Source organism: Lithobates pipiens, unplaced genomic scaffold, assembly GCF_037356315.1.
Source record: "Lithobates pipiens isolate NorthernLeopardFrog02 unplaced genomic scaffold, aLitPip1_a1.2 Scaffold_19, whole genome shotgun sequence".
In the NCBI taxonomy this organism is placed as follows: Eukaryota; Metazoa; Chordata; class Amphibia; order Anura; family Ranidae; genus Lithobates; species Lithobates pipiens.
The window spans coordinates 54,649,126-54,665,687 of record NW_027507764.1 but is presented as its reverse complement, the minus strand read 5'-3'; the positions used below and the strand labels follow the sequence as shown (position 1 = coordinate 54,665,687).

Genomic DNA, 16,562 nt, shown 5'->3' with positions numbered 1-16,562 from the left:
GTGCTCCAGGTCATTTTGGCAGACCTTTTACTACGGGTATTCTGTGTTTGAATGAAGAGTCCACTTATTGGCTTTAAGTGGATGAGATTTTGACTGTACCATGTACCATCTGAACCCCCACTTTTTTTTTTTTAACCATTGGAGCTGTGCTGCATAGTGTAGTGTAAGCATTTTGTCCTATCTGTGACAGGTCCTTCATAGTTATACATTAGGTTGAAGGCTTCCCTCTGGGTTATGATTAGCTTCCTGAACAAAATATTACAGCGCACACATGCAAAAAAAAAAAAAAGTGACATTTAACTCCTGCAAGGCTATTTAAAACACCTGAACATTTTCAGAAAATATGGGGATTTGGTCACACCATATTGCTATATGGTGCTTAACCACTTCAATACAGGGCACTTTCGCCCCCTTCCTTCCCAGCCCAATTTTCAGCTTTCAGCGCTCTAGCGCTTTCAGTGACAATTGCGCGGTCATGCTACACTGTACCCAAATGAAATTTTTATCATTTTGTTCGCACAAATAGAGCTTTATTTTGGTGGTATTTATTCACTACTCCGTTTTTTATTTTTTGCGATATAAGCGCAAAAAAGCGGAAATTTGGAAAAAAAAAACAATATTTTCTTTTTCTACTTCAATAAAAATCCAATAAAATCAAATTTTGTCATAAATTTAAGCCAAAATGTATTCTGCTACATGTTTTTGGTAAAAAAAAATCCGTTAAGTGTATAATAATTGGTTTGTGTGATCACGGACATATGTACGCAAATGATCATGTACATATGTGTGCAGGTGATCACGTACATATGTGTGCAGATAATCATTGGGACATGTGATTTTAGTGGGACATATGTGGGGGACATGTTTTTATTATTAGGGACATGTGTATTTATTATTTGGGGACATGTATGTTTTGGGGACATGTGTGGGGACATTGTGTTTATACTGTGTGATGTGTTTACTGTGTGGTGTGTTTACTGTGTACACTAGACTGGTGATCAGTGAGTAAAAAGCTGTAAAAAGCAGCTCATACTCACTGATCAGCAGCCGGCTGCAGCGATCTGCTCTCCTCTCCACAGCGATGACTTCTGTGTGAGGAGAGGAGGAGCCGATTGCCTAGCAACCGGCTGTTTGTTTACATCACATGACGGCCGTGATTGGACACGGCCGTCATGTGATCAGGAGGGCCAATCACAGAGCCCTCCTGCCGATCTGAGATGCGCCGTGTCCGGGTGACACGGGCGCATCGGGATCGCGCCGCTGCGCGGACGCGGGCGCGCGCGATCCCGCTACTCCTGAATGACGTTCCTGAACGTCCTATCAGGAGTAGGCGGCTCCCACCCGGCCGTATATGTGCATTGGCCGGGTGGGAAGTGGTTAAGCCTAGAGGTCGACCGATATGGGTTTTTCTCTGGCCGATGCCGATATTTAGAAATCATGGCGGCCGATGGCAGATATATGATGCTGATTTTTTTGGGCCGATATGTTAGGCCGATTTTTATTATTTTTATTTTATTTTATTTTTTTATCCCCCTTCATCTCATAAAACAGACACCTTTCCCACTGGGGCATTTTTTTTAGGCGCTTTTGGGCTAAAAATAGCGCCTGTAAAGTGACTGCAAAACGGCTCCCCTGCAGTCTGTGTGGAAGACAGAGTGCTTTCACACTGAGGCGATGCGCTGGCAGGATGTTAAAAAAAAAAAAAAAAAAGTCCTGCAAGCAGCACGTTTGGAGTGGTGTATACCGCTCCTCCACCACTCCTGCACATTGATATTAATGGGCACCACTGCCGAAGCGCATGCAATGCGATTTGGCAGCAGTGCTTCACGGGCGCATTTAACCTCTTCTTCGGCCGCTAGCTGGGTTATATGCGCGCCACTAGCAGCCGAATAGCACCGCTAAAATGATAGTAAAGCGCTGCTAAAACTAGCAGCATTTTACCATCAACGCCTGCCCGCTCCAGTGTGAAAGCAGCCTATAAAATAAAAACAGGTAGTCAAAACTTTTGAACGAAAAAAAAAAAATGGGCTAACTACTGTTTAAGTTTTTTTTTTTTTTTTTTTTTTAATCATTTAGTGTATTTTTTTCCCCCCAAAAAATGCATTTGAAAGACCTCTGCGCAAATGTCGAGTGACATAAAATGTTGCAACAACCGCTATTTTATTCCCTAGGATCTTTGCTAAAAATATATATATATATAATTTTTTGGTGGTCTAAGTGATTTTCTGGCAGAAAATACAGGACTTTTACTTGTAAGCAACAAGTGTCAGAAAAGATTTAGTCTTTAAATGGTTAAACTGAGAACTTCTACACACAGAGTTGAGTTCATTCATTCAAGTATAAACATTGTATTTTTTTGCTCTTTTCTTGGCAGACTGCCCAGAGAGGAGGAAAGTCGTTTCTCTGAAGACTCAGGCAACTTACACTGACTTCTATTACAGAATTCATTTCCAAGTCGTGCTGTTCTAAATCGGCCTTTTTATCAGCTCAATCGGCCGATGCCGATTAATGAAAAAACGGCAAATATCGGCCGGCCGATATATCGGTCGACCTCTACTTAAGCCCACTTACTGCGACAAAGTACCCCATTATTAGCGAGTCCTACGCTATCCATAGAATGGAAGATCCTGCTTCTCTGAACCATGGGAGAAATACATTCCTCAATATGGGAGAATTAAAGGACTCCTCCTAAAGCACAGGTGGACACCAATGAGAGGCAATGATGAGAGAGTGGGGTGCTCCTGCCCAAAAGGATTTGGTCAGAATCCATACAATAGACAAATATTTGGGGGGCACACCCTAAAAGATGTAGGAGCACCCCACTCCCTCATCTTTGCCTCTCATTACTGTCCACCTGTGTTATAGGAGGAGTCCTTTAGTTCTCCCATATAGAGGAGTGTATTTCTCCCATGGTTCAGAGAAGCAGGATCTTCCATTCTATGGATAGCGTAGGACCCACTAATAATGGGGTACTTTGTCATGGTAGGTGGGCTTAAGCACCATATAGGTGCGACCAAATCCCCATATTTTCTGAAAATGTTCAGGTGTTTTAAATAGCCTTAAAATGTCCTTTTTGGCATGTGTGAGCTGTAATATTTTGTTCTGTTTTATGGTCTTATGGCTGCACCATCTTTAATGCATCTTTTAGGGTGTGCCCCCCAAATATTTTATTAACGATTAGCTTCCCAACACAGCAATTTGCCTTTTCATGGCCACTTTCATTTACCATAGTACCCATGCAACAGGATATTCGGGAACCCAGTCTCTGCACCCTGCTGTAGGACCCTTTGTGCACAAGGAAGGTGGGCCATATTGTTTTGTAATATGGAAACAATGATTTACTATATTTTGTATGGTTCTGTGATGGGATTTAACGTTATTCTTTAGTGTTTTAACCACTTGCCGACCAGCGCACGACGATGTACGTCAACAGAATGGCACGGGCAGGCAAATGGGCCGGTGGCGCGCTCCCGCGCTGGTCGGGACCTCCGTGAGTCCAGTCGCGGGACCCGCGGACTCGATCGCCGCGGGCATCCCCGCGATCGTCTCACGGAGGGGCCGAATGAAGAAATGCCGTTGTAAACAACATTTCTCCATTCTGCCTAGCAACTAGTGAAGCTGATCTCTGCTCCATGTGATTGGAGCAGAGATCAGTGTTCACTAAATGAAAGCCCAACCCCCCCACAGTTAGTAACACACCCCTAGGAACACTTAACCACTACACTGCCACCCACTGGTTAACCCCTTCACTGCCAGTGTCATTTACACAGGAATCACTGCATTTATATAGCAGTGAAATTGTATAAATGACAATGGTCCAAAAAATGTGTCAAAAATGTCCGATGGGTCCCCCACAATGTTGCAGTCACAATAAAAATCGCTGATCGCCACCATTACTAGTAAACAAATAATAATAAAAAATTATTAATAAAAATGCTATAAAACTATCCCTATTTTGTAAACGCTATAACTTTTGCGCAAACCAATCAATAATCGCTTATTGCAAATTTTTTTTACCAAAAATATGTAGAAGAATACGTATCGGCCTAAACTGAGGGAAAAAAATGTTTTTTTATATATTTTTGGGGGATATTTATTATAACAAAAAGTAAAAAATAATGCGTTTTTTTCTAAATTGTCGCTCTATTTTTGTTTATAGCGCAAAAAATAAAAACCGCAGAGGTGATCAAATACCACCAAAAGAAAGCTCTATTTGTGGGAAAAAAAAAAGACGTCAATTTTGTTTGGGAGCCACGTCGCACGACCGCACAATTGTCAGTTAAAGCGACGCAGTGTTGAATCGCAAAAAGTGGTCTGGTCTTTGACCAGCAAATTGGTCCGGTCTGAAAGTGGTTAAGGTCCTCTTCTATTCTTCCTGAGGAAGTGGGGTGGTCCCATGGAATGTGCAAGGCCAATATTTCCCAGTTAGGACATTTCTATACAACTCAGCAGGTTATCCATGGCTCCTGTATATATTTTACTGTAGATTTGTAATAAACTTTTACATTTTAACCTTTTTGCGATTTGTCTGGGCACTTTGAAAATACATTTCTTAGTTATTCTTACTTTGACACGTACCACCTACCTAAACCTTGTTGATGACCAAGAAGTTTATCCTCATGGAAACAGTATTCCTCAATGGCAATGACCTATTTCAGCAGGATAATGCTCCCTGTCCCACTGCAAAAATGGTTCAAAAATGGTTTGAGGAACACAACAATTCGTTTGCGGTGTTGACCTCCAAATTCTACAGATCTGAATCCAAATCGAACATCCATGGGATGTGCTGGAGAAAAGTCCAATCCATGGAAGCCTCACCTCACATCTTACAAAATTGAAAGGATCTGCTACTGATGGACCGAGGTCAGATACCACTGCATACCTTCAGAGGAGTCCATGCTTCGACAGGTCAGATCTGTTTTGGTGGCAAAAGGGGGAGCTACTAAAGATTAGTTGGGTGGTCATAAACGTATGGTTGATTGGTGAGCTACAGTCAAGTTAGTGGATGCTGCTAAATTTGACTTGGACATCTATGACTTCAATGACCTCTGGTAACAAGAGAGTTAACATTTGTAAATATACAAGCTTCTCCAGAACTAGTTCAAGTGCTGTTTAGAAGCATGGTTGAGTTTAGCCCTCAGAACAAGATTGTATAATTTTACTTACCCCCGTGGCTCGTATAAATCTGCGAGTTGGAACAGTATGTCTACTTCCATGGGTGTGACCTGTCCAAATCTTTGTGCAGCAAGTACAAACTCCTCTGCATTAGGAATGGGAGAGAAAAAAAAAAAAAAAAAAACACAATAGATTAATATTTGGCTTGTGGCAAAATGCCACCTGTTAACCAGAAAAATCAAACAAATCATCTATACCACACGCTCAGACATCATAAAATGCCCTCACACTTTAAATCGGATATCAGCCTCCTGCAATTCTTTGTACTGTATACTAACCTGGTACACACTTTTGAACCAAAAAAAAACAAAACTGAAGAGCGCAGGAGGAGCCACGGTACTAATGATCTGATGTTAGAATAGCAATCTCTCCCACTGAGCGATTGTGTTCTGACAGCAGGGCAGCCACTTAGCATGGGACCCCGAAGGAAGTGGAGACCTCTGGAGTGGGGATGTCTACTTCAATCATTTCCAGCTTCCAGGGGATCAGTCAGGTATGGTATATGTTTTGCTACACTGATTTCCAAGCAGGATTGATGTAACTAGGAAGGAGGCATGTACCCGTGGGTCCTATGTTCGCTGGCGGCCCGCAATTGCAGCGGGTAGAGGCAGAATGAGGAGATGCCCATGTAAACAAGGCATTTCCCTGTTTTGCCTAGCAACATGACAGGATCTACTGCTCCCCGTCATCGGGAGCAGTGATCTCCATCATGTTGTAGTGAGGCCCCCCCCACCCAGTTAGAGCACATCCAGGGAACACATTTAAACCCCTTGATCGCCCCCTAGTAACCACCTTCCCTGCCAGTGATATTTATACAGTAATCAGTGGCTATTTTTAGCTCTGATCACTCTATAAATTTCAATGGTCCAAAAATAGTGTCAAAAGTGTCCGATCTGTCCGCCATAGATCGTGTTGCAGTCGCGAGAAAAAAATAAATAAATAAATCGCAGCTCACCGCCATTACTAGTAAAAAATAAAAATAATAAAATTGGCACAACTCTATCCCCTATTTTGTAGACGCTATAACTTTTGCGCAAACCAATCAATATACACTTATTGCAATTTTATTTAACCAAAAATATGTAGAATATATATCGGTCTAAATTTATTCTATAATATATTTTTGGGGATATTATAGCCAAAAAGTAAAAGATATTGCTTTTTTGCTTTTTTAAATTTACAGTTATTTTTTTATAGCGAAAAAAATAAAAACGCAGAGGTGATCAAATATAACTAAAAAAAGAAAGCGCTAGTTGTGGGGGGGGGGGCGTAAATATTGTTTGGGTACAATGTCAGCTAAAGCGACGGAGTGCCGAATCGTAAAAAATGCTCTGGTCAGCAAGGGGGTAAATCCTTCCGGGGCTGATGTGGTTAAAGACAAAAAAAGAGAAGACAGGTCTCTGGCCCTTCTGTCAGGTAAGACCGTTCCAACAAATGCATTTCAAATATTTAGTGGTTTGCCTGGAGTTCGGTCATAAGGATGCCTACCAATAAATCTGTTTTCTGTAACACTCCTTAGTGTGGCACACTGACAATCTTCTCAACGTGAGATGGGGGAACTGGGCTGGATGTCCGTAAAGCTGGTCCCCAGGTTTCCAGACACTTTAAATAGTTTGGACCAAGATGGTCCAACAAACCATTTCCTTCACTAAGTGCTGCATGAACTATATGCAGCTTCAGCTACATACAGCACGCAGTGCTGGGTTCCAGCTGTGAGACAGAATTCTCAGAACCAAACAGTCTGAACGACCTTTTGCTGCAATTAAAGCTGCAAGTCTTTTTGGGGATGTTTCTACCAGCTTTGCACATCTAGAGTGTGACATTTTTGTCCACTTTTCTTTGCCAAATAGCTCAAGCTCGGTTATGGAGAGAGTCTGAACAGCAATTTTCAAGTCTTGCCACTGATTCTTAATTGGATTTAGGTCTTGACTTTTAAAGGCTATTCTAACACATGAATATGCTTTGATCTAAACCATTCCATTGTAGCTCTGGCTGTATGCTTAGGGTAATTGTTCTACTGGAAGGTGAACCTCCGCGCCCCAGTCTCAAGTCTTGTGCAGACTAACAGGTTTTCTTCTAAGATTGCCCTGTATTTTGCGCCATCCATCTTCCCATCAACTCTGACCAGATTCCCGGTCCCTGTAGAAGAAAAGCATCCCAACAACATGATGCTGCCACCACCATGTTTCATGGTGGGGATGGCCTGTTTAGGGTTCATGTGCAGTGTTAATTTTTCCACCACACGTTTTTTTTAGGGCAAAAAGTTCAAATTTGGTCTCATCTGATCAGAGCATCTTCTTCCACATGTTTGTTGTGTTCCCCACATGGCTTCTCGCAAACTGCAAACCAGACTTCTGATGGCTCTCTTTCAACAATGTCTTTCTTCTTGCCACTCTTCCATAAAGGTCAGATTTGTGGAGTGGGTGACTAATAGTTGTCCTGTGGACAGATTCTCCCACCTGAGCTGTGGATCTCTGCAGCTCCTCCAGAGTTACCATGGGCCTCTTGGCTGCTTCTCTGATGAATGCTCTTCTTGCCCGGCCTGTCAGTTTAGGTGGACGGCCATGTCTTGGTAGGTTTGCAGTTGTGCCATATTCTTTCCATTTTAGGATGATGGATTGATCAGTGCTCCAGGAGATGTTCAAAGCTTGAGATATTTTTTTTTATAACCTAACCTCGCTTTAAACTTCTCCACAACTTTATTCCTGACCGGTCTGAGGTGTTCCTTGACCTTTATGATGCTGTTTGTTCACTAAGGTTCTCTAACAAATCTCTGAGAGCTTCACAGAACAGCTGTATTTAAACTATATATATATATATATATATATATATATATATATATTTATTTATTTATATTATATACACACACTGCTCAGCATAAATGAGTACAACCCTGTTGAAAAGTAATATTTTAATCAATATCTCCAAGAACGATTTTCAAAATTTTGACAAAACTGAGTTTTTTTAGAATATTTGTTTGGCTCATTACAGGAAAGGTTAATAATACAACTTGGACTACAAAATCTTCAGTTTTACTGAAATTAGGTGATGCCAAAAACGAATACACCCCACAACAAAAACTGCTACATTTAATATCTTGTGTGACCTCCAAGATTTGTAAGGACAGCATCAAGTCTTCTAGGCATGGAATGAACACGTTGGCGACATATTGCAACATCTATCTTTTTCCATTCTTCAAGAAGGACCTCTTGTTGAGCCTGGATGCTGGATGGAGAGTAATGCTCAACTTGTCTCTTCAGAATTCCCCACAGGTGTTCGATTGGGTTCCGATCAGGGGACATACAGTACTTAATCACTTTCACCCTGTCCTTCAGAAATGCAACAGTGGCCTTAGATGTGTGTTTTGGATCATTGTCATGTTGGAAAAGTGCACAACAAACAAGGGCAAGTGGTGGTAGCATCTTCTCTTTCAATATAGAATAGTACATCTCTGATTTCATGATACCATCAATGAAATGCAGCTCCACCAGCAACAGTGCAGCCCCACCGAAGGACACTGCCACCACCATGTTTCACTGTAGGCACCATGCATTTTTCTTTTGTAATCCTCACCTTTGAAACGCCATACAGTTTGGAAGCCATCAGTTCCAAAAACATTAATCTTGGTCTCATCACTCCAGAGTCCCAGTAGTCTTTTTCAGCATGGGTCCTGGCAAATTCTAGGTAGCTTTTTTGTGCATGGACTTTAGGAGAGGCTTCCTTCGTGGACAACACCCATGCATGCCATTCCACTGCAGTGTACGCCATATTGCGTCACGGAAAACAATCATCCCAGTTTGGCTTTTTACTTCTTTAGCCAACTGCAGTGAACTTGCATGCCGATTTTCTAAAACCCTTCTCATCAGAAGACACTCCTGTCGAGATGTAAACTTCTGTGGAGGTTCTGGACGTGTCTATGAGATGGTTGCAGTTCCATCTTTGTTAAATTTCACTTTTGCTACAGTATTCTGACTGGCAAGTTAAGCTTTGCTGATCTTCTTGTAGCCGTCACATTTCTTGTGTAAGGAAATTATTTTCTCAGGGCTTGTGACATTTCTCTTCCATGTGGTGAGGACAGCATGCAATGGGAATGAGATTTCTTAAAAGGGGTTGTAAAAGTGCAGTTAAAAAAAAAACAAAAAAAACAAACACGTCATATTTACCGCCACTGTGCAGTTGGTTACGCACACAGTGGACCTGATCCTCCTCTTCTGGGGTCCCTCCTCAGCGCCCTAGGCTCCTCCTCTTCTCGAGTGTCCCACTGGAGAAGCGCTCTCTGATGGGACACCCATGCAGGCACATTCCCGTGTCCGTAGACACAGACAGCAGGACTCGGCCCCGTCCCAGGCGTGTCATTGGATTTGATTGACAGCAGTGGGAGCCAATGGCTGCGTTGCTATCAATCTATCCAATCAGGACACAAGAGACCACCCGGAGCTGATGTGCTTGTTCCCATCATGGGAATTACGGGGCTCAGGTAAGTCTAAGTGGGGCTCAGGGGAACTGCTGTAGCACAGGAGGTGTTTCCCCTTCATGCATAAAAAGCATGAAGATGAAAAATGGCGTGGGTTTAAGTAACAGCCCCGTTATATCAAACTGTCTGCTGGACACCTGTCTAATGAATAAATTAGACTCACCTGTAGTCGAATTCTTCTTAATTAGCATTTTGTCTAAAATGTATCTTTGCTCCTAAGGTCCCTTTCACACATGCAGATTGATTGTTTTTCATCCATCCGTTGCTGGACGAAAAAAAAAACGATCAATGCAGCTCAATGGAAAAACACATGTAAACGGTTGATCATCCATTTACATCCACTTCCGTCAACATCCATTTTTTGAAACAAATAAAAACCCTATTTTTTCTTCCGTTAAAAAAAACAGATCGGATGAAAAATGGATGTAAACAGACAAACGGTCCGTTTTTGCATGAAAGAATGTCTCCAGGACTCTAGCTGGCAGGGGTGACAAACGTCACACTTTTTTTTCTTTGAAGAAAGTGACTGAACTGATCAAATGACTGGTCTGCATGTGTGAAAGGGACCCAAGACTTTCATTGGGCTGTATTCATTTTTGCAACATGGTCTTGAATGAATTTGTTAGGAAAAAAGCTTTGTGTGTGCGTAACAAAACTTGGTTGCAATCGATGGCCTGAATTTGTGGGAGTTTTTAGTAGTATAGCGTCCCATAGAAAATGTTGATTCTGAAAGGACAAATCTGTTGGGATGTACTCAATTATGCTGAGCAGTGTATACAACACAAAGCTGCTATATTTTCTTTTTCTCCAAGCAAGGGCTGGGGAGATACCTGTGTCCAGACTACAAGATATTTTATCCTTCAGCATCAACTATTTAATGGAAAGCCCCAGGAGGAGTTTTAACTGTGAAAAAGGAAACTGTAGATGTGGTCATGGAGGAAGAGATAACATCATGTTCCCAGCTTGTCGACCAGCTCACAGAACTGTCAAGGGAAAAGCACAGTACTCTACTCAACTCGCCTTCAAGGACATGTCAACATGTTGCCAATTTGGACTAAGGCCCAGTTAGCGCTATCCGTAAGCTCTTCACCCAAATCTTGGCTGCGATATTTTTTTTTTCTCTTTCTTTTTTTAAGCCTCAGACTTGGCACAAAGACATGAAAACTTGAAAGGTGTTTCAAGTACTGCAAAGCAGACAAGAAAAACATACTACAAATGTGTGACATGGAGGAGGCAAGACACGAGCTTCACATTTTGCGTTAAATACCAAAAGGAGTGGTGGGTAAGCCGTTGTTTAAAAGAAAAATAAAATAAAAAAAAACAGCTAAATACACAGATGACATACATGAGTGGGAAAGATTTTACCTGCCAAAGAATTTGTAATGCTGTCTATCCACTGCTGAGATTTACACAGCTCTGCCACACATACACAGCCCTGCTTGGCAGGGCGACTGATTTATTTCCTCGCTGGAAAGGCCTCGCTTACACTACTACTGCATTTGACAGTCAGTCAATGAGGCGACAGTGGGGTCGATTTATCAAAACTAGAGTGAAAAATCTGGTGTAGCTAGGCAGGGTAGTCAATCAGCTTCTAACTTCAGCTTGATAAAGAAACCTGGAAGCCGATTGGTTTCTATGCAGAGATGCACTAGATTTTGCCCTCTCTATTGTCTCTTAAATGCCTCGCTTACCCCCCCTTAAACCCTGCACTAGCACACCACATCTGTACGCACTGCAAACAGTAGTGGGGCGCCCCTATTCGGTTGAATGTGTCACATTCCCCAGGCGGTGGTGCCCACTGAACACGACGGCAAGATCATTTTTGCTGCAGTATATGTACACACCCCTTCCCTGACTTTTGCAGCTAAAAAGTAGAGGGTGTTGGTACAACTGCATGGTAAACGAAGTCTAACGAATCTTGTCCTGCCCTCAGCCTTGATTGAACAGTGTAAAGAGAAGCAGCACACTGTTGAGATCGGTCACTTTGCCCTTACCGCCTATCAGTATGTATCTTGTTAGCACATAAGCACTGCAGCACAACTGATTGTGCCGATTCACGCTTCCCCAGCTTGAGCTTTAAAAAGAAAGAGGAAAAGAGAATCCTCTAAAGCAGGGGTCACAAGCTGGCGGCCCTCCAGCTGTTGCAAAACTACAAGTCACATGACTTGACAGTTACAAGGATGACTCCCACAGGCATGATGGGACTTGTAGTTTTGCAACAGTTGGAGGGCGACCGGTTTGAGACCTCTGCTCTAAAGAGAGCTACGGGCGGACCAGGCTGCTTGAAAAAAGTATAACTTTATTGCACAAAAAGAAAATTGGTTGTACATATTACAAACACTAAATACTCATCACCAAAACTTTAGCTCATTTAAAACTTAAGACAAGGTTGTCTAGTAAATCCAATTACGTCACATATGGTGCATGCATGTATCAGATACCCACTGTAAAGCTACCTAATAAGATGCAAATAGCAGGCGATTATCTCACAGATCATGGTGAGTATCACCATTGATATCACCCTTATTGGTGTTCAGTGCTCCCCAACTGGAGGATACACAAGGGAAATGATGGAATTTGCTGTTCAAAGCTAAAGCACAGTACAGTCCCAGGATAGGCGCGAATGAGGACAGTTGCCTCAAATCAGAACAGGCATGATAATGACAGGTATAGAGCAGAATCACATGGGCCACTGGTCCTCTCCCCCGGCCAAGGTACACAAAGAACATTGGTGCAGACACACAGATGTCCCGGTGTCTCCATAGATGTCCACTAATGGCAGAGGGTCATGGACTGCGCAGGGCTTTTGCGGCTGGAATAGCATACTGCCGTCTCTCGATCCAGGTGGCTTGGCTGGGGGTTCTACTGAACGCTATGTTGTGCTGTCAGTAATATTTTCCTCTTTCTTTTTGAGTTCAAGGTTTAGCTTACGGCCCCACCAACCTGCTGAGTCTGAAAACGAAGGGATGCTGCACCACTAAGCACATATTCAGCATGGTACAGCGGCTACTAGTGAGCTGATGACCTCCATCCCTTTGTTTTATATATACCCAAATTGAGCTTTGCATAGATAATCTTATAGGAAGATTTTTGATGAAACTAATGGTCTGGTGACATGGTCTTGTAAAGGAGAAGCGGTAGACTAAGGAGTTCATCTCTCTGACCTTTTGTCCTATCGGCATATACCTTGTTAGCGCATGAAAACTAAAGCACAAATGATTGGCTACGATTGCTGCTTATCCCTTCCCCAATACTGGCTCTGCTGTACAGGGTTTGCAAGAGGATGATACCAAGTCAAAGTGCTAAAATAGAAAAAAAAATAATAATTTTAAAGGATAAGTTCACCTTTCTGAATAGGTTATAGCCATAGTTAGGGTGCAACAGGTTCAGCACCTGCCCCCTCTTCCCCCAGTCACCCCCAGCCCCCTTGTGATAGCAGGCTGGGCATCTTTTCTCCACACCTGCTGTCACTATTCAAAGAGAGCTCGGCCCACATGGCTGCGTTACTGATTCAGGATCCCTCTGAATCAATGAACTACAACTACCGCCAGCCTTTACGGCTGAGAGCTTGTCGCTCTCAATGAGCTACCAGGGTGCTGAAAAACAGTCTAACCTTTCGGACCTCACAATTTTGGCGACCGCTGCTCTAGGTAGTTCATTCAGCTTCCTGTCATTCAGTAACTGCCTGCCCACGCCTCCGACAGACAGCTATAGAGTGTCTGCAGGAGCATGGCATTACACCCACGATCTGCTGAATGTGGGTGCAAAGCTTTACAGGCTCCTAAAATAAAAATAATAAATGCACATTTTTGTTACCTCCAAAAAAAAAAAAAAAAAATTTGCATTTTTGTTGTTGTTGTAAAGGTGAACTTATCGTTAAGGAAAGCTAAATCAGTTTGTCTTTTACAGCCGCCTGTTAATACAGTAGATGAAAAATCATTTGCCCAACAGTAACATAAAAAAAATAAAAAATAAATCACACAAGCAGCAAAGTCTTTAAAAGTCAGACCTCTAGGCGCACATCATACGACTAAAGCACCAACCTTTTGTGACCTCCACATCTTTCTTGTTTCCGGCCAAGGTACTGTAGATCTTCCTAATAAGCTCCATGTTGTTCAGCAAGGAATTAAATGCATTGAAGTAGGAGAAGCTGACCTGGTGAGCTATGGTACCTCCAGCAGCCTTAAATGAAAAGGATTGGCAGAGAAAACAGGTTAGAAAGACTTTTATTTTCTAAATAAAGAGATTTGAAGGGGGGGACTCTGCAGAGTCCACAAAGATTTATAGAGAAGAGAATTCAAACTGTCAAAGAAAAAGACTCTTTGCCTGCTAATAAAGTCCATAAAAGCTCTCCCCTATGAGCATCTGAGGCAAACCAAAAGCAGAAACCTAAACAAACACATGTGGTGGATTATAGCGGCCCAGGCATCGGTGATTTACAAGGCTATACATTAAATATTGCCGGGGTCACTCATGTTTTACAAGTCTATTTATTTCATTTAATGAATGTAGAAACATCTCACTGTAATGCTGGAAGAATAAAGCCTGGGGGAAAAAAATTGAACTATATATATTAAAAAACCCTATGCTGACATGGGCTAGAATTAAACAGATCTTTCTGAGTAAGCTGAAGTTTCACAGTCGCTGTGCACATTGATTGATGGATCAAGTCCCCTGTTAAAGAGCAACTCCAGCCAAAACAAATATTCCCATTGTGGGAGGACACTGGTTAGCTGATCCCACACTGATATATTATACACTACCAGCAACTGAAATTTGACAACACTGTTGTGGTTTTCAAACCCCTTCAGTGAAAGCACCACCTGCCTAACAAAATGAAAAAAAGGATTGCAATCATCTAGTGCAGCGATGGTGAACCTTGGCACCCCAGGCAGGGCCGTTTTTAAGGCAGGGCAAAAGGGGCATCTGCCCTGGGCCCTGTCATTCTTGTGGGGCCCAAAGCAGCTGCCTCATACTTGCCAACTGTCTTGGTTTACATTCCCTCATCCCTTGAGGGTTTAGTCCTGTGCTGTGTCCCGATATCTCAGTGTGAATTGCTGCTACTAATGCTGCCCAGGTCTGCCCTATTATTGTGTACAGATGACTCACCTGCAGACCCTGTGTTTACATGTACATTACCAGCTTTCATATGTAAATAGCAGCAGCCGGTGGCATTGATATGTACATAATGCCCCGCTGAGGTCATATCCAAGGTAATCTCTAGCAACCAATCAACAAGCAGAAATCATGTGCTGTAACCTCTATCAACTAATCAGTCAGCCATAATGTGTGCTGTAACCTCTAGCAACCAGTCATTGAGCTGTAATGATACACTGTAACCTCCGGCAATCAATCGCAATAGCTGTCTGATCTGATTCAGTAAACTGATTTTGAGTCTAGCTGCTATTTATTGTATGTCTCAGAGCCGGTGGAGACTGCATGGGGCCCACATACAACAAAAGCAGCATACAACAAAAGAAAAGTTTTGCCCAGGGTCCAATCAATATTAAAGATGGCCCTGACCCCAGGTGCTTTTGAACTACATTTCCCATGATGCTCAGCGACAGCAGAGTGCAGGAGCATCTTGGGAAATGTAGTTCCAAAGCATCTGGGGTGCCAAGATTCACATCACTTTTTTTTTACCTTTTTAATAAAGGATTTTTGTAATTTACTGTAAAAACCTTTTCTCTGAGTTCATCGACGGACACAGCGCTGCTCCATTAATTCTGACTATAGGGATAAAACTTGGCTACGCCCAAGGGCCATCCTGGTATATAATACACTTTAGTAGCAAGCAGCATTAGAAGTATCAAAACTCCTTAGAGGGGTGGGTGTTGTGTCCGTCGAACTCAGAGAAAAGTATTTTACGGTGAGTACAAAAATCCAATTTTCTATTTAGTTCATCGACTGACATCGCTCCACTAATCCTGACTATAGGGACATCCAAAAGCAGTGCCAAAAGGAAAACGAGGGGTGGGGAAAAATAGCCCAAGGCTAAAAGATGCATGGAACGAGAAAAAAAAAAGCAAAACTTTAACAAAATCCGCCAGCAGGGAGCCCAGGTCTTTACTTCTGACTAAACAGAAACAAACTGAATACCTATAGCAGAGAGGAGGTTATATACCAGCTGAGGATGGCCTATGGGCGCAGCCAGGTTCTTTTGTCCTGCCTAGTCCTACTCCTGCAGAAGGAGATACAACTCTATAGTGAGGATTAAAGGGGTTGTAAAGGTAATTTTTCTTTTTTTTTAAATAACAAAACATGTTATACTTACCTCCACTGTGCAGCTCGTTTTTCACAGAGTGGCCCCGAACCTGGTCTTCTGGGGTCCCTCAGTGGCTGTCTCAGCTCCTCCCCGCAAGAACTAAGCACCTTCATGTGAACTCTCTCGCATGGTGGTTGGTTCTTTCGGGAGCGCTCCCGTGATACAGCCAGCGGCCATAGCCGCTCACTGTATCACTCGGCCCCGCCCCCCAGCGTGCCGCGTCATTGGGTGTGATTGACAACCGCACGAGCCAATGGCTGCGCTGCTTTCAATCCATCCATTCTAGCCAATCAAAGGCCAGGCTGAGCATTGAAGAGGTGATGGGGGGGGGGGGGGGGAGCATGTGAATGGGCTCAGGAAAGTAAAATGGGGGGGCCGGTATTGCCATATATGTTTTTTCATCTTAATGCAGGGGTTGACAAATTTGCTTGGAATCTAGGAGCCAGCTAAAAAAGTTAGGAGCCAGGTCCGTGACGGCGATCTGGACCTGTCCCTGGCCTGACATGGAGACGAGTGAGGGGAAGATAGCGCCCCCAGCCCCCCACCTGTCTCCAAGTCATTGCCCATAGCTCTTAGAGGGACATTTTTAAATTGCATTTTAGTGTAAATATGATATGTGAGGTCTCTCTGACCCCAGATCTCATATAT

At 42.9% G+C, this 16,562-nt stretch overlaps 1 protein-coding gene across 1 annotated transcript in view; it reads right to left on the bottom strand.

Moving 5' to 3' along the window:
- The window catches only part of SLC25A13 (solute carrier family 25 member 13), a gene marked incomplete in the record, with an annotated part of 301,958 nt that overhangs the window by 168,477 nt on the left and 116,919 nt on the right, over positions 1-16,562 (bottom strand). The window contains 2 exon segments of the mRNA XM_077490751.1: positions 5,167-5,260; positions 13,693-13,831. Of these exon segments, the coding sequence (XP_077346877.1) occupies positions 5,167-5,260; positions 13,693-13,831 (233 nt within the window).